The following is a 19,239-nucleotide window of genomic DNA, read 5'->3' on the forward strand; positions in this document are numbered from 1 at the left end:
TGTAAGAAATATAGGATTATTTGTGTGAATATAAGTTGTCACATGGAGATACAAATAATATAGGTATGTTTTTAGGTCACATGGAGATCGATACATTGTAATTATAATATACATGTAGGTTGTACCAGTATCTGAGTCACATGGAGATGTGTATATAATGTAGGACTGTTTTTAGGTTGTACCAGTATTTGAGTCACATGGCGATAAATATATAATGTAGGACTGTTTTTAGGTTGTACCAGTATCTGAGTCACATGGAGATAAGTATAACATAGGACTGTTTGTAGGTTGTACCAGTATCTGAGTCACATGGAGATAAATATAACATAGGACTGTTTGTAGGTTGTACCAGTATCTGAGTCACATGGAGATCAAGTATAACATAGGACTGTTTGTAGGTTGTACCAGTATCTGAGTCACATGGAGATAAGTATAACATAGGACTGTTTGTAGGTTGTACCAGTATCTGAGTCACATGGAGATCAAGTATAACATAGGACTGTTTTTAGGTTGTACCAGTATCTGAGTCACATGGAGATAAGTATAACATAGGACTGTTTGTAGGTTGTACCCAGTATCTGAGTCACATGGAGATAAGTATAACATAGGACTGTTTGTAGGTTGTACCAGTATCTGAGTCACATGGAGATGTGTATATAATGTAGGAGTGTTTTTAGGTTGTACCAGTATTTGAGTCACATGGCGATAAATATATAATGTAGGACTGTTTTTAGGTTGTACCAGTATCTGAGTCACATGGAGATAAGTATAACATAGGACTGTTTGTAGGTTGTACCAGTATCTGAGTCACATGGAGATCAAGTATATAGGAGAAGATGGTTTTATCTACTGCTATGCTGAGCGAGGTCGCCCAACTCCTGGCAAATCATCGATTCTTTTCATCCATGGATTCACCGCGTCGAAGGATCAGTTCATGCAGTTCTTTAAGGTTCTTAACTTTTTCACTTACATGTTGTCCAACACATAGGATCATACAGTTTCTTTAGACTCATTATCTACATTATAAACTTCTTTAAAGACATTGTGGGGGTGGGGGTAACTGTACTTGTCGTGTTATGGGGCAAATGTACTTGTGTGTGAGATGATGAAATGCATTACCAGTTAGTCTGGGGTAACTCAAACAAAACTCTATAAAAGACAATGTGAGTAAAATACTCACCATGGCGACTAAAAACATTCCCTGGCATCTAAAAAATAAAATCACATTCGCCAGTTGGCGACTGTCCAATAATGTTACTTTAATCTGTAAACAAAACTGGACATCGGAAAACACAGCGGACCAGTAGCAATGTATCTTCCATAAAACATGTTTTCTATCGGTAGTTTGTTAGAAAAATAAAAGTTTGAGACAAGTTAATCGGACTATGAATAACGGTGACGTTAAGGGAGGTAATACTTCATTATGATGTTATCTCCCTTGATTTGAATTTCAAGCGTTTGGAAATAAATTGGCCCCAGTTCAGTTTTGGACCAAGTCGGTCTTGTCCCATTTAGAGCCTGGTTTTATTTATGTATTAAAATGAGATTGTTGATTCACTGTGTGTCTTTACTTGTCTGTTTCAAACTCAAACGTTAATTATTTTAAATGTCGACTTATATATGTGTTATGCTGAGCTCCAATCATGTCGTGCTTATCGTGATAACGGGTCCCTCCACAATAACGTTGTCTCCAGTCATGAATGTTGTTTTAATCACGTCAGAAGTCGTGTTCACCAGTGGAGAATGAAAACATGTTTATATTTTCATGACTCGACTTTAGATGGCTTTAAAGACACAACTATTTACAAAACGGTATTTACAGATTTGCAAGGCAGTATTTGATGAAAATAAATATTATTTAAACCAAAAGTTAGGTAGCTGATTGGTAACTACTAGTAACATGTTGAAGCCTGGTAATTATTATCATAATACTTTTATTTAACTTTTAATGAGTACTGCAATTTAAATGCATATCTTAGCAGTGCCATTAAAATAGTAATTTGCTTAATTTCGTTTAATAAAATTATTGGGTACGGAATTTGATAATGATAGTTAATAGTCCTTCACTGTTTTAGTGGCAACGGACACAAACAGTAACTTGTAATTAGTATTTAACAACTAGGAATTACCCCTTCACAAGTTCATTAGAATGTGGTCCTAATAACAATTACGGCATTTAATTACAAGAATATATTAGCTGGCTACTAAATATAAGTGGCTAGCTACTAAAATATTATACTTTGGCCAGGGAAGAGTAAATTTGAACTTGCTTTGTAGAGCACTGTCTTATGTACATACATTTGTCTTGTGTAAGATCATTTTCATATACAGGAACCTACACTGTCTTGTGTAACGTCATTTTCATATACAGGTACCTACATTGTCTTGTTTAACGTCATTTTCATATACAGGTACCTACACTGTCTTGTTTAACGTCATTTTCATATACAGAAACCTACTTTGTCTTGTGTAACATATCATTTCCATATACAGGTACCTACATTGTCTTGTGTAATATATCATTTTCATATACAGGTACCTAAATTGTCTTGTTTAATGTCATTTCCATATACAGGTACCTACAATGTCTTGTGTAACATATCATTTTCATATACAGGTACCTAAATTGTCTTGTTTAATGTCATTTTCATATACAGGAACCTACTTTGTCTTGTGTAACATATCATTTCCATATACAGGTAGCTACATTGTCTTGTGTAACATCATTTTCATATACAGGAACCTACATTGTCTTGTGTAACATCATTTTCATATATACATGTACCTACATTGTCTTATGTAATGTCATTTTCATATACAGGTACCTACATTGTCTTGTTTAACATCATTTTCATATACAGGAACTTACATTGTCTTGTGTAACCTCATTTTCATATACAGGTACCTACATTGTCTTGTATAACGTCATTTTCATATACAGGAACCTACACTGTCTTGTATACCGTCATTTTCATATACAGGTACCTACATTGTCTTGTGTAACGTCATTTTCATAAACAGGTACCTACATTGTCTTGTGTAACGTCATTTTCATATACAGGTACCTACATTGTCTTGTTTAATGTCATTTTCATATACAGGTACCTGCATTGTCTTGTTTAATGTCATTTTCATATACAGGTACCTACATTGTCTTGTTTAATGTCATTTTCATATACAGGTACCTACATTATCTTGTGTAACATATCATTTTCATATACAGGTACCTAAATTGTCTTGTTTAATGTCATTTTCATATACAGGAACCTACTTTGTCTTGTGTAACATCATTTTCATATACAGGAACCTACACTGTCTTGTTTAATGTCATTTTCATATACAGGTACCTACAGTGTCTTGTTTAATGTCATTTTCATATACAGGTACCTGCATTGTCTTGTTTAATGTAATTTTCATATACAGGTACCTACATTGTCTTGTTTAATGTCATTTTCATATACAGGTACCTACATTGTCTTGTGTAATGTCATTTTCATATACAGGTACCTACATTGTCTTGTTTAATGTCATTTTCATATACAGGAACCTACATTGTCTTGTGTAATGTCATTTTCATGTACAGGTACCTACACTGTCTTGTTTAATGTCATTTTCATATACAGGTACCTACATTGTCTTGTTTAATGTAATTTTCATATACAGGAACCTACACTGTCTTGTTTAATGTCATTTTCAAATACAGGAACCTACTTTGTCTTGTATAACATATCATTTCCATATACAGGTACCTACATTGTCTTGTGTAACATATCATTTTCATATACAGGTACCTAAATTGTCTTGTGTAACATCATTTTCATATACAGGAACCTACATTGTCTTGTGTAACATCATTTTCATATACAGGTACCTACAGTGTCTTGTGTAATGTCATTTTCATATACAGGTACCTACATTGTCTTGTTTAATGTCATTTTCATATAAGCCTACAGGTACCTACATTGTCTTGTTTAATGTCATTTTCATATACAGGTACCTACATTGTCTTGTTTAACATCATTTTCATATACAGGAACCTACATTGTCTTGTGTAACATCATTTTTATATACAGGAACCTACATTGTCTTGTGTAACGTCATTTTCATATACAGGTACCTACACTGTCTTGTTTAATGTCATTTTCATATACAGGTACCTACATTGTCTTGTTTAATGTAATTTTCATATACAGGAACCTACACTGTCTTGTTTAATGTCATTTCCATATACAGGTACCTACATTGTCTTGTGTAATATATCATTTTCATATACAGGTACCTAAATTGTCTTGTGTAACATCATTTTCATATACAGGAACCTACATTGTCTTGTGTAACATCATTTTCATATACAGGTACCTACAGTGTCTTGTGTAATGTCATTTTCATATACAGGTACCTACATTGTCTTGTTTAATGTCATTTTCATATAGGCCTACAGGTACCTACATTGTCTTGTTTAATGTCATTTTCATATACAGGAACCTACATTGTCTTGTGTAACATCATTTTCATATACAGGAACCTACATTGTCTTGTGTAACATCATTTTCATATACAGGTACCTACAGTGTCTTGTTTAATGTCATTTTCATATACAGGTACCTACATTGTCTTATGTAATGTCATTTTCATATACAGGTACCTACATTGTCTTGTTTAACATCATTTTCATATACAGGAACCTACATTGTCTTGTGTAACGTCATTTTCATATACAGGTACCTACAGTGTCTTGTTTAATGTCATTTCCATATACAGGTACCTACATTGTCTTGTTTAACATCATTTTCATATACAGGTACCTACATTGTCTTGTTTAATGTCATTTTCATAGGTACCTACATTGTCTTGTGTAACATATCATTTTCATATACAGGTACCTAAATTGTCTTGTGTAACATCATTTTCATATACAGGAACCTACATTGTCTTGTGTAACATCATTTTCATATACTGGTACCTACAGTGTCTTGTGTAATGTCATTTTCATATACAGGAACCTACATTGTCTTGTTTAGTGCCATTTTCATATACAGGTACCTACATTGTCTTGTTTAATGTCATTTTCATATACAGGTACCTACAGTGTCTTGTTTAATGTCATTTCCATATACAGGTACCTACATTGTCTTATGTAATGTCATTTTCATATACAGGTACCTATATGTACATTGTCTTGTTTAACATCATTTTCATTGTCTTGTGTAAAGTCATTTTCATATACAGGAACCTACACTGTCTTGTGTAACGTCATTTTCATATACAGGTACCTACACTGTCTTGTTTAATGTCATTTTCATATACAGGTACCTACACTGTCTTGTTTAACGTCATCTTCATATATAGGTACCTACATTGTCTTGTTTAATGTCATTTTCATATACAGGTACCTACATTGTCTTGTTTAATGTCATTTTCATATACAGGTACCTACATTGTCTTGTGTAATGTCATTTTCATATACAGGTACCTACATTGTCTTGTGTAACATATCATTTTCATATACAGGTACCTAAATTGTCTTGTTTAATGTCATTTTCATATACAGGTACCTAAATTGTCTTGTTTAATGTCATTTTCATATACAGGAACCTACATTGTCTTGTGTAACATATCATTTCCATATACAGGAACCTACATTGTCTTGTGTAACATATCATATTCATATACAGGTACCTACATTGTCTTGTGTAACATATCATTTTCATATACAGGTACCTAAATTGTCTTGTTTAATGTCATTTTCATATACAGGAACCTACTTTGTCTTGTGTAACATATCATTTCCATATACAGGTACCTACATTGTCTTGTGTAACATATCATTTTCATATACAGGTACCTAAATTGTCTTGTTTAATGTCATTTTCATATACAGGAACCTTCTTTGTCTTGTGTAACATATCATTTCCATATACAGGTACCTACATTGTCTTGTGTAACATATCATTTTCATATACAGGTACCTAAATTGTCTTGTTTAATGTCATTTTCATATACAGGAACCTACTTTGTCTTGTGTAACATATCATTTCCATATACAGGTACCTACATTGTCTTGTGTAACATATCATTTTCATATACAGGTACCTAAATTGTCTTGTGTAATGTCATTTTCATATACAGGAACCTACATTGTCTTGTTTAATGTCATTTTCATATACAGGTACCTAAATTGTCTTGTTTAATGTCATTTTCATATACAGGAACCTACTTTGTCTTGTGTAACATATCATTTCCATATACAGGAACCTACATTGTCTTGTGTAACATCATTTTCATATACAGGTACCTACAGTGTCTTGTTTAATGTCATTTTCATATACAGGTACCTACATTGTCTTATGTAATGTCATTTTCATATACAGGTACCTACATTGTCTTGTGTAACATCATTTTCATATACAGGAACCTACATTGTCTTGTGTAACGTCATTTTCATATACAGGTACCTACATTGTCTTGTGTAACATCATTTTCATATACAGGAACCTACATTGTCTTGTGTAACGTCATTTTCATATACAGGTACCTACATTGTCTTGTGTAACATCATTTTCATATACAGGTACCTACATTGTTTTGTTTAATGTTGTGGTGTCTGAGATACTCATATGATTATAATGTTAAACTCTGCTGGTATTTGGTTACAGAAGTCACATTGTCTGAGACGTTAGTATAATTATAATGTTAAATTCAGCTGATATCTGGTTACAGAAGTTGTCTCACGACATTCACCTGGTGGCAGTTGATCTTCCCGGGCACGGTGCAACCAGCACTCCAAGCGAGAGTGAGGACGTCTCTTTTGACCTGTTCCTCGAGAAGATACACACGGTGAGTTATACAGCAGTCTACAAGGTGAGTTATACAGCAGTCTACAAGGTGAGTTATACAGCAGTCTGCAAGGTGAGTTATACAGCAATATACAAGGTGAGTTATATGGCAGTCTACAAGGTGAGTTATATGGCAGTATAGTGAGTTATAGGGCAGTCTACAAGGTGAGTTATATGGCAGTCTACAAGATGAGTTATACTGCAATATACAAGGTGAGTTATATAGCAGTCTACAACGTGAGTTATACGGCAGTCTACAGGGTGAGTTATAGGGCAGCCTACAAGGTGAGTTATATGGCAGTCTACAAAGTGAGTAATACGGCAGTCTACAAGGTGAGTTATATGGCAGTCTACAAGGTGAGTTATGTGGCAATATACAATGTCAGTTATACAGCAATATACAAGATGAGTTATACTGCAATATACAAGGTGAGTTATATAGCAGTCTACAAGGTGAGTTATACGGCAGTCTACAGGGTGAGTTATACGGCAGTCTACAATGTTAGTTATAGGGCAGTCTACAATGTGAGTTATAGGGCAGTCTACAATGTGAGCTACATGGCAGTCTACAAGGTGAGCTACATGGCAGTCTACAAGATCAGTTATACAGCAATATACAAGGTCAGTTATACAGCAATATACAAAGTCAGTTATACAGCACTCTACAAGGTGAGCTACATGGCAGTCTACAAAGTGAGTTATACAGTAGTCTACAAAGTGAGTTATACGGCAGTCTACAAGGTGTTATACAGTAGTCTACAAGGTGAGTTATATGGCAGTCTACAGGGTGAGTTATACAGCAGTCTACAGGGTGAATTATACAGCAGTATACAAGATGAGTTATACAGCAGTCTACAAGGTGTTATACGGCAGTCTACAAGGTGAGTTATATGGCAGTCTACAGGGTGAGTTATACAGCAGTCTACAGGGTGAATTATACAGCAGTATACAAGGTGAGTTATACGGCAGTCTACACTTAGTTATATTGCAATGAGAGTGAGAACGTCTTTTGACCTATTCCTCGAGAAGAGTTACAAGGTAAGTTACATGTCAGTTTACAGGGTGAGTTATACGGCAGTCTACAGGTTCTAATCCTGTCCTCTTTAGGTCGTCACTCAGTCAGACATACCTGGTTCTAATCCTGTCCTCTTTGGGTCATCACCCAGTCAGACACGCCTGGTTCTAATCCTGTCCTGTTTAGGTCATCACCCTGTCACACATACCTGGTTCTAATCCTGTCCCCGTTAGGTCATCACCCTGTCACACATACCTTGTTCTAAGCCTATCCCCGTTAGGTCGTCATCCTGTCACATATACCTGGTTCTAATCCTGTCCCCGTTAGGTCGTCACCCAGTCACACATACTGGTTCTAAGCCTATCCCCGTTAGGTCGTCACCCTGTCACACATACTTTGTTCTAATCCTGTCCCCGTTAGGTCGTCACCCAGTCAGACACACCTGGTTCTAATCCTGTCCCCCTTAGGTCATCACCCAGTCACACATACCTGGTTCTAATCCTGTCCCCCTTAAGTCATCACCCAGTCACACATACCTGGTTCTAATCCTGTCCCCGTTAGGTTGTCACCCTGTCACACATACCTGGTTCTAAGCCTGTCCCCATTAGGTCGTCACCCTGTCACACATACCTGGGTCTAATCCTGTCCTAGTTTTAAATGAGATTTACTGAACTAATCAGTTCAGTAAATCTCATTTAAAACTACATATTTGTGATATGTGTCAGTTTAGTATATCACCAGTGAAACTACATATTTGTGATATGTGTCAGTTAGTAAATATCATTTACTTTGTATTTTAATCATGTTTACAGATAATTTTCAAAAAACAAAGTTCTATATATTCTGTTAAAAAAAGTCTGTAATGCATTACATTAAAGGAACATTTTATCACAAGTTTAACACTGAAAACAGAAATCTGTAATGAATTACATTAAAGTAACATTTTATTACAAGTTTAACACTGAAAACAGAAATCTGTAATGCAAACTCTTTGAGCTATGTGACATCATTTTGTGTGTTAGTCAAATCATGATGGTGTCATGTGACACCATTTTGTGTGTTAGTCAAATCATGATGATGTCATTTGACATCATTTTGTGTGTTAGTCAAATCATGATGGTGTCATGTGACATCATTTTGTGTGTTAGTTAAATCATGATGGTGTCATGTGACATCATTTTGTGTGTTAGTCAAATCATGATGGTGTCATGTGACACCATTTTGTGTGTTAGTCAAATCATGATGATGTCATTTGATATCATTTTGTATGTTAGTCAAATCATGATGGTGTCATGTGACATCATTTTGTGTGTTAGTCAAATCATGATGATGTCATACAGATGTCATGTATGTAGTATCGACAAGGTTATTGGTTTGTAAGCATCCAATCATCCGGTAGTAGTGTATGTTACACCAATGCAGAATATTTGTCACAGATAAAATAGGAAAAATATTTTCCGCATTATGAGTGACCGCTGTGGTTATAATCTAAATAAGTCATAATACAGGGCTTCTAGAATTTTATAAAAATCCACTAGTCATGGGATCAGTGATTTTAGAAATGTACTAGACATGATTAAAAATTCAATAGCCCTACTTTAAATAAATACAATTTTACTAATAGTAATAATGAGGTATATCACCTAAAGACTGAGATAGAACATAGAAAGCCGTATTACATTGTCAGTGGAAAGAGGGGGCAGGATATCCATATTTACAAAATATGTAAATGTAGCATTTGACAAGTTATTTACTAACCAGACACTGTATATCACTAGCTATGGAAGTGGGGCTACCATAATCTAGAAGCCCTGCATAATATTTGTTGTTTTTTAAACTTTTATCTTAGGTTATATGAATTGTTTATTATTAACTCAAAAAGTTTAAGTTTCATTTGCTTTTAAAAATTATTCTTTTATTAAACACAGTTTAAGGTAGAGTTGGGTGGTACTGCAATTTCTGGTTTAAGTGTCGGTATCAGTATTTTTGGGGTGATTTACCTCAGTATCGCTACAGTATTCAGTATTTATGGTATTGAGCGGTATTTTCGGTATACTCGGCTTTAAATGCATGCCTGAGTTAAGTCTCATCCGCTAATTTCATCTAAATAAAATTAAATTCCATAGACAAGGCTCTCATTTCTCTCTTCTTTTCAGCTATTTTGCATTCGTTAGATATATTGTTAGTGCTTTACTAAATGGCAGATAACATTTTTCAATACTGAAATGTCGGTATTTTGAAGTTTGCTTGGTATAGTAAATCAATATTGAAATGATACCGATACTGAACGGTATATACAGTATACCATCCAGCTCTAGTTTAAGGCCATATCTTTTAAATTATTCCAAACCATATTACCTGATATGTAAAATATTTAATGTTCTTATTTTCAGTTTGTAGAACTTGTTGGTTTGGACAAAAGTCCATTTCACCTGATTGGGACGTCACTTGGAGGCGCGATCTCGGGTCTGTATGCTTCTCGATATCCCGAGCAGATTGAACGACTGACGCTGATCTGTCCAGCAAGTGAGTCAACTTGATTCCCATAACAGTACTTAAACGCACAGACCCTAGCTTCAGCACATCAAAATGGACACTAAATTTACATACCTGCAACACATTTGGATAAAGTTATAACAGAGGGAAGCTAAAATCTGTGATGTTTAAACGGGGAAATACCATCTAAAAATAACTACAGTCAAACTTCGATCACCCCACCTTCGATCTCTCGCTCTGAAGTGACGGTCCCGACCGAGTTGCTATACAAACTAGTAATAACAACCTTCGAAAACTCAAACTTCGAAAACTCGATAACCTGTATCTCTCGACCTAATTTTTTGGTCCCGCCATAAAGATTTAATAGAATTATGCACCTCTAAAACTTGACGTGTGTGGATTGATCAAACTGTCATTGCCGATAGTATGTCAATCAAGCGAAGCACGCCTGTCTTGGATGGTCTTGACTGTTGAGGATTAAGATGGTAATTACACAATAATAGATTGCCGACTAAGCGGAACGAAATGATTCTGTGTTTGGTAGTCAGTGTTCGTCCGTGATGAAGAGCCTCGCTATGTAACACTTACTAACAGACACAGTCTGGTTAACTACAAACAGCATTTGTAATAATTATTAGCGCTGTTTGTTTTTGCTCTCAAAGGCATGAATCGTGTCAAACTTTAGCTTTTCTATTTATGTATCAGTTAATATTTATCAATTACCAGTCATTTAGTTATGTTAAAAATTGATACATCACAGATCGAGCAATCTTGGGATGGACCCAGTAATGTGGGGTTTGCCAGATCGGTCTTAAAAAGTTCTGCTTTCTTCTCGTCCAAGCAATCTTGCGTAGAGCCCAGAAATGGAGGTGGGTGGCCAGATTGGAGAAAGAAAGTAGAGGTGCGAAGCGTAAATAATTTTGTGTAAAACAAATGTGCTTATAGTGTTATTCGGCATTCAGTGTTTTATTTGTTAGTTACGTTCCGCCATGTTTTGACATCTGTAAAATACGTCAACGTTACTCTTTGTTATTTATATAATATATGTATGTTAATGCCTTCTTTTTTCAGCTGTAAAATCCATCAATGTTACTATTGTAGCCTATATACCCAAGCATATATTTCAAATTCATCTGGGTGATCTTTTTTGTTTTATTTAATTACTTTTACAAAATGAATGTACAACAGGCGTCGAAGATGCCAACAACTGGGGTGGGATGGGATAGGGTTTCGTGGGGTGAGGTGACTGATATATTAATTCGCCTTTCAACTGGGGATGCATAGTTTATAGAGTTCAGAGGTAGGATCGAGTTATCGACGTTTGACTGTAGTTTGTCTCGATAACCATTACTTCTCAGTTGACTGTGTGTTTTTAGAATTTTAGAATGCATTTTGGGGTATTACTAAAACCTGGATGACCAAAACTACTTTAGGCATATGAAAATGCAAATTCTAAGTAATAAAATGTAAGTACCTCTAATTTAAATGATCAAAAACGGCTTTAATAGTGAAAACTACATCGTAGTAAAGTGTTTGAGTGTATGTATGTTTGTAAAGTGTTTGAGTGTATGCATGTTTGTAAAGTGTTTGAGTGTATGCGTGTTTGTAAAGTGTTTGAGTGTATACGTGTTTGTAAAGTGTTTGAGTGTACATGTATGTTTGTGAAGTGTTTGAGTGTTTGTGTGTTTGTAAAGTGTTTGAGTGTATGTATGTTTGTAAAGTGTTTGAGTGTATGTATGTTTGTAAAGTGTTTGAGTGTATATTTTATGTTGTGGTATTTCAACACCTGTCTATTTGTAGTGAAGACGCCGACCGAGTCAGATTTTTTCAAGCAGGTGGACAAGGCGATCGAGAAGGGGGACGAGTTCACAGTTCACGATTGCTCACTACTCCCACAGGACGCAGAGGCATTGCAGAACATGTTGGACATGTGTGTCTACCACAAAACCAAGATTGACAAACAGGTGGGGGTCAAAACATGTTAGACATGTGTGTCTACCACAAGACCAAGATTGACAAACAGGTGGGGGTCAAAACATGTTAGACCTGTGTGTCTACCACAAGACCAAGATTGACAAACAGGTGGGGGTCAAAACATGTTAGACCTGTGTGTCTACCACAAGACCAAGATTGACAAACAGGTGGGGGTCAAAGCATGTTAGACCTGTGTGTCTACCACAAGACCAAGATTGACAAACAGGTTGAGGTCACATGTTAGACCTGTGTGTTTACAACAAACCAAGATTGACAAATAGGTTGGGGTCACAACATGTTAGACCTGTGTGTCTACAAAGCACCTAATTGGAGGCTCTAGAGACTTCATCTAAGTTGTTTCACTGCTGTTGGTCTCAAAACCATTCCAATGTAAACGTTATAAAATACATTAATGTTGTAATCTGTCAAAGTTGACATCTTTTACGAATGTAGTCACATTGCATATGGCAGCTGTGCTAGTTGTCCACTAGAGTGTTAAATCGCTCTAAGTAGCTGGATTTGTACGAATGTAGTCACATTACATATGGCAGCTGTGCTAGTTGTCCACTAGAGTGTTAAATCGCTCTAAGTAGCTGGATTTGTACGAATGTAGTCACATTGCATATGGCAGCTGTGCTAGTTGTCCACTAGAGTGTTAAATCGATCTAAGTAGCTGGATTTGTACGAATGTAGTCACATTGCATATGGCAGCTGTGCTAGTTGTCCACTAGAGTGTTAAATCGCTCTATGTAGCTGGATTTGTACGAATGTAGTCACATTGCATATGGCAGCTGTGCTAGTTGTCCACTAGAGTGTTAAATCGCTCTAAGTAGCTGGATTTGTACGAATGTAGTCACATTGCATATGGCAGCTGTGCTAGTCCACTTGTCCTAAGTACTATTTGTAGTGTTAAATGGCAGCTGTGCTAGTTGTCCACTAGAGTGTTAAATCGCTCTACGTAGCTGGATTTGTACGAATGTAGTCACATTGCATATGGCAGCTGTGCTAGTTGTCCACTAGAGTGTTAAATCGCTCTTAGTCTTATTCAACTTACCGTACTAGCACAACAACAATGCTATACGACCCTGAATTATAACCTCCACTGCAGAATTATCTCCCCTTGCCGGATGTATAACCTACACCCGCGCATTGGGTAGACCGTATATCCTCGTTTTTGATTCTGCAGTCCTCCATTGCAGTCGTGTTCGAGTTCTGTAGTAAAATTTTTGCCTCAGGATTTGTACGAATGTAGTCACATTGCATATGGCAGCTGTGCTAGTTGTTCCACTAGAGTGTTAAAATCGCTCAAAAGACGCCGAGCGAAAGAGGATGATTTGAACGGGACGGGCGGAGCACAGTGGCAACCTCCGGGATCGTGCTCCATACCGAATTCAGTCGGTGTCCAGTTCAAAGAGCTCGCGGACAAGTGGTAGGCACAAGGGCGCCTCCTCGTCTGTTTGCCATCTTCATGGTGATACCAGTAAACCCGAAGCGCCGCTTGGCGTGGAGGGGGCGCTGTTGCTCCCTGTTTCGGCTGAAGCAGGGAAGGTTTCTCTTCCAGGTCGGGCTCCGTTCGACCTGGGGATTTGCTTTTGCCTACTAGCACAACAACAATGCTATACGACCCTGAATTATAACCTCCACTGCAGAATTATCTCCCCTTGCCGGATGTATAACCTACACCCGCGCATTGGGTAGACCGTATATCCTCGTTTTTGATTCTGCAGTCCCGTTGTCTGTTTCGGCAGGGATCAGGGAAACTGCAGCTTTCTTGGGTGCGCCTGTGTCTACACCGATGGTCAATCCGGACCTGTCAAATCGGGGTAGAGGTTCCAGGCGTTATCCCTCGACTGCGTGGGCGGAACCTTTCGTTCAGGGTCCGATGGTTTCGGGTCACCCTCAGGGGCGGACTCGGGGGGACTATGTTTCTCTTTTTGAGAATTTCATGGCCTGGCTAGGGAAATCGCCTCCACCAATCCCTCCACCAGTCCCTCCACCGCCGGGGTTTCCAGCGAGACCGGGGTTGGACCAGTTTGCAGATTCAGCTGGTCCGCATCGTCCTGCCCATGTAGTTTCGTTTCCGTTACGGTCAGCGCATGGCGCGTCGTTTGAAAAAAAATTTCTTCTTCGGAAGGCGATTTTCCCTCCGAGTCAGTGTGTGGTTCGGGGGAAGGGTCGGCACCAGGTTCGGTGCTTGACGATTTGGCCGATGGTACGCCAGACAGCGATTATGATTACCAGGCGGTTCTTGGTTTTGTACGGGAACAGGTCCGACTGGTGTGCGCGGATGCAATTCCGTCGGAGGAGGCTGTTCAGTCTTACAAGGGTGTTTCGTTTGGAAACCGGCCTTTAGCGACGGATGCTCCGCGGCAGGATTTCGGCTTGCCGTTAGCGCACGAGGCGCATGAATCTCTTGCGGATAGAAGATTCATGGCTGCCAGTCATGCCAGTCATGCTGGCTTGAGCTCCAGTAAAATGTGGAGATTCACTAGTCATCTGTGGTTCCTGCTTTACAAAACTTGTTCTGTGGAAATTGTTATATTTGGATATTTGATTCTGTGTTACCAACTAGAATAGAACTTACAGTGAGTATTTTATTGTTATATGTTGTTTTCACAACAAAACTCATCTTTAAACTGTCATGGCCGACTTGTGTGGCAAACTTACAGAGCCAGATTCTGATATATGTAATGACAATTATTCAGGTGATGACAATTCCATTGACCAAATTTCATCTACATTCTCTTCCTTTAATGGTTTTACACAGGCTGACATTGATGAGACATCTACCAATATTGATTTTGCAAGCAGAATCATAACTAATAACCTGCCTGCTTGTGAATTTCAAAATGATTCTGTGTGCAATGATTTCTGGCCAAATGGTGATGTAACAATAAAACATAACAGTGGGTGTATTACTGTGCACTTTCATAACCCAGGTATTCTACAAAATTTGTGTGATATTATTTGTGAAAAATATGGAAAATTCAATTTTGTCAGTAATGGAAATGGGAAAATGCTAAAACTAACTCATCATCATGATGGGAGTGTTTACAATCTAACCCTTACAACATATGAATCTACATCCATACTACATCTCCAAGGCAACTCAAATGGATTTCATTCATGGCTCATGGAGGACTTTTCCAAAATGCTAAAGATTGTAAACTTTGATAAAATTCAGTTAACATCTACCCCACAAAAAGAGCAGACAAAAGCAATAACAGATGTGGGAACTGAAACAGAAGCCTGTCTTATGCAACAGAACTGCCATGGATCTTGTGTAAATAAGACCAGCATCAGTGATGTAGAGGTACCACATGACCAAGACCTGGAAACTCAGCAAACAATGCCTAAAACAATAATTATGTCTCAGCAGGCTAATTACATGATCTCAGAAGAGGAACTTATAAAAACAAAGGAGAAATTACACTTTCTGAAACAAAAACACTCAGACCAAGTTAAGATACTCCGTGACACTATTCTTCATCTTGAAGAAGAAAATTCTTGTTTAAAACAAGAGTTCAAAGCCAGTGCAATAAACTCTCAAAAAGAGCAACAAATAACAAAACTGAAATTGAGAAACTAAATTTCAACAACAGAGAATTGAGTGAATCATTGAGTCATGCAATGAAACAAAATAAAAAATGTGCAGATGAACTCAAAGAGGCCAAATCAAAACTGCAGAAAGAATCTGAAGAATCATTATTGCTAAATGCAAAGGTGAAAGCTCTGAAAAACAAAAAGTTAAAAGTTACTGCAGAAAAAGATGAAATGGTAAAAGCAATTCTACAGAAAAATGAGCTGACAACTGATTTGGAAACAAAAATTGATGACATTAAAACATGCTTTGTTAAATTTATTAGTACAACAGAAAATTCATCAGGCATTTCAACAAAAATTGACAATCTCAAAACACATTTCACCAGCTTTTCATGTGCAAACAAAACTAATGAACTAGAAGCAAAAATGGATGACATGAAGTCATGTTTAAATGAACTAACCAATAAATTTGACAACTGTACCAGTGCATCTGAACATATTTCCACCGATATTAACACAGTGACTAAAATAAACATTGAAAATCAAAATACCAACAATGTCCAGGAAATAAATGAAAGCATCGACCATGAATCAGTCCAAAAAAAAGTATTCATCATTGGCAGCAGCACTGTGAGACATCTAAGTGCAAGAATGATGTCAAGTCAAAATGTTAATGTCAGGGTGAAAACCCTACCTGGTGCCAAAATTGCTGGTGTATACAAGTATTTGGAAACCAATGAAACTGATATACTAGGCAAATATGACAGCATTGTTTTACATGTTGGTACCAATAATATTTCATCATTCAGCAAAGACAGTATCATTGAACAGTTCAAAAATCTACTAACAAGATCTCAAACTTTAGTCAAACCAAATGGTCACGTGTTTTTGTCAACAATACTGCCACGTCCTACAAATGAGTCGGTAACAAACAACATTGAAGAGATCAATGAATCACTAAAACATCTTGCTGACACCATGCATGTTGAGATTATTGACAGCCATGAACAATTTGTAACTCAACATGGAGACATAAAGAGAAACTTGTTCTTTGACCATATTCATCCAAACAGAGAAGGAATTATAATTCTTTCAAACACAATTCTGAGAAGTGTACACGATGTGCTGGGATTACCACTACATAAGAAACATGCTAATTTTCAACAGGAGAGGACATATGGGAGGAGAAAGTTAGTAAAACCACTCATCAGTCGACCACAAATGGTACCAATGACACCACCCATCAATCAACCGCAACCGGCACCAATGTTTCTTTCTCGCATGCCACTGTATCAAGGACAGACATTCTCACCAGTGCATCCTTATCATTTCCCTCCTCATACTGGACTGTACGGCCCACGACCCAACCAACCATGGTTTCCCCAGTGGCTACCACCTCCACCACCACCAGGATGGGTCAACAGAGCACCCATAAGATAGTTCTTACACTGGCAAATAGATATTCTGTGTTGGATAGCTTGTGTGGACATTGTGACAGTAATGTGCAAAACTGTTCATGTACGAAACATATTGCTAAACAAAATAGGCCTAACCCTATCACAATAAAAAATAGTTTTAATATTGTCCAACCAGTCATTTCTGCTACTACTGATGATTCACAACCCATGAAATGCAACTATTATAATTCCCCTGATAAATATCAAGCAAATTGTTGTACTGAGAAATCTGTTAACAAATGTAAAATATTTTTGTCCACTATAGATTCCCATATCACTGTAGACGAATGTCTACAAACTGCTCCTGCAGTAGATATACCAGTGAAAAGCTTGGATAAACACTGTATTAATAGCAAGGACACTTTAGGAGTTACAAATACTCCTCTCATGTTTTTATTACCAGTTGGTTTTATGAATGTTAACATGTGTCTTCATTATTTACATATTATTTCATATATTGAAAATGATGCATTTGAAAAGCTAGGAGATAAATATACTCTTCTGCCTGATCCATTCAAGTTTACACAGATAAATGTTGTTCCTGATGTTTCCTGGATATACAATGACGACACATATGTTTTGGTTTTGAATCTGCAAAAGGGTTAACAATAGCACATCTTAACATCCAAGGTATAAGATCAAAATTTTATCAAGTTAGTCTACTTGCTCAAGATGTCAGTATTCTAGGTCTAACAGAAAGCAAACTAAACAACATAATGCCAGACAGCATATTAAATATCAATGGGTTTCATAAACCAGAAAGACGCGAGAGAACTCACAAACATGGCGGTGGTGTTATTGCTTATATAGCTATGCATCTTGCCTACACCAGAAGAGTGGATTTAGAAAGCGATGAACTTGAAGTAATATGGTTGGAAATACTTCCATATAAATCTAAATCTATTCTTGTGGCTTTTCTTTATCGACCACCAAATGCCAAGATTATATGGTTTGAACAATTTCATGCCAATATAGAAAAAGCTATCACACTTAACAAAGAACTGATTATAATGGGTGATTTTAATATAGACCTGCTAACATTAAAACATTCTGAATTTATTAATATCTGTAAAGCATATAATCTAGAGCAAATAATTAATGAGCCAACAAGAGTTACGGAAAATTCTTCAACACTTATTGATCATGTTTATGTTACAAGCAAAGCAAAGGTTAATCGCTGCTTTGTACCCAAACTTGGAATAAGTGACCACTTCCCTGTCTGTATTGTTTATAAATCGAAGGCTGCACCTATTAAAAAGAATCATCACATCACGCTTCAATATCGATGCCTGAAGCATTTTGACCAGAGTCACTTTTTGAATGACTTATCAAATACTCTTGAACCAGTAAGTAATGTATCTGACCCCAGTACTGCTCTCAATACTCTCTGTGCCTGTTTAACTGAAGTAGTGAATAACCATGCACCACTCACTGAACATAGGGTTAAGCATACCAAACTTAAACCATGGCATACAGATCAAATTATAGGTGCTATGAAAATGAGAGACCTTTGCAAAAAACAACAAAAAGAACGGCAATTCAAATATTGGCGTAATACAGTCAACTCATTGATTGACAAAGCTAAAACAAACTACCTGCGAAATGCTGTTAAAGAAAACACATCAAACCCAGCTGCCATTCACAAAATTCTTCGAAATCTTAATCCCAAAGATAACACTTCCATAGCCTCCATTAAGGATGACAGCAACCACCAAGTAATAAACAAACAAAACATATGTAATCACTTTAATCATTATTTTATCAATGTAATTGAACAGGCAAAATCAACCATTACACCTTCCAATAACAACACCTTTAAACAATTATCAGATTTTGTTGATAGTAAAATACCAAGTACTGTCAAGTTCACCATTCCACTAGTCTCAAGTGCATTTGTATTTGAACAACTTCAGAACTG

At 36.8% G+C, this 19,239-nt stretch overlaps 1 protein-coding gene across 8 annotated transcripts in view; it reads left to right on the forward strand.

Moving 5' to 3' along the window:
• Positions 1-19,239, forward strand: part of LOC121369414 (monoacylglycerol lipase ABHD6-like) — a 50,253-nt gene that overhangs the window by 6,591 nt on the left and 24,423 nt on the right. For all 8 annotated transcript variants that reach the window (XM_041494512.1, XM_041494508.1, XM_041494510.1 and 5 more), the window contains exons 3-6: positions 790-949; positions 6,721-6,837; positions 10,245-10,377; positions 12,148-12,311. In XM_041494512.1, coding sequence (XP_041350446.1) covers positions 790-949; positions 6,721-6,837; positions 10,245-10,377; positions 12,148-12,311 — 574 coding nt within the window. The remainder of the gene's footprint in view (positions 1-789; positions 950-6,720; positions 6,838-10,244; positions 10,378-12,147; positions 12,312-19,239) is intronic.

Source organism: Gigantopelta aegis, chromosome 3 (genome assembly GCF_016097555.1).
Source record: "Gigantopelta aegis isolate Gae_Host chromosome 3, Gae_host_genome, whole genome shotgun sequence".
NCBI lineage: Eukaryota > Metazoa > Mollusca > Gastropoda > Neomphalida > Peltospiridae > Gigantopelta > Gigantopelta aegis.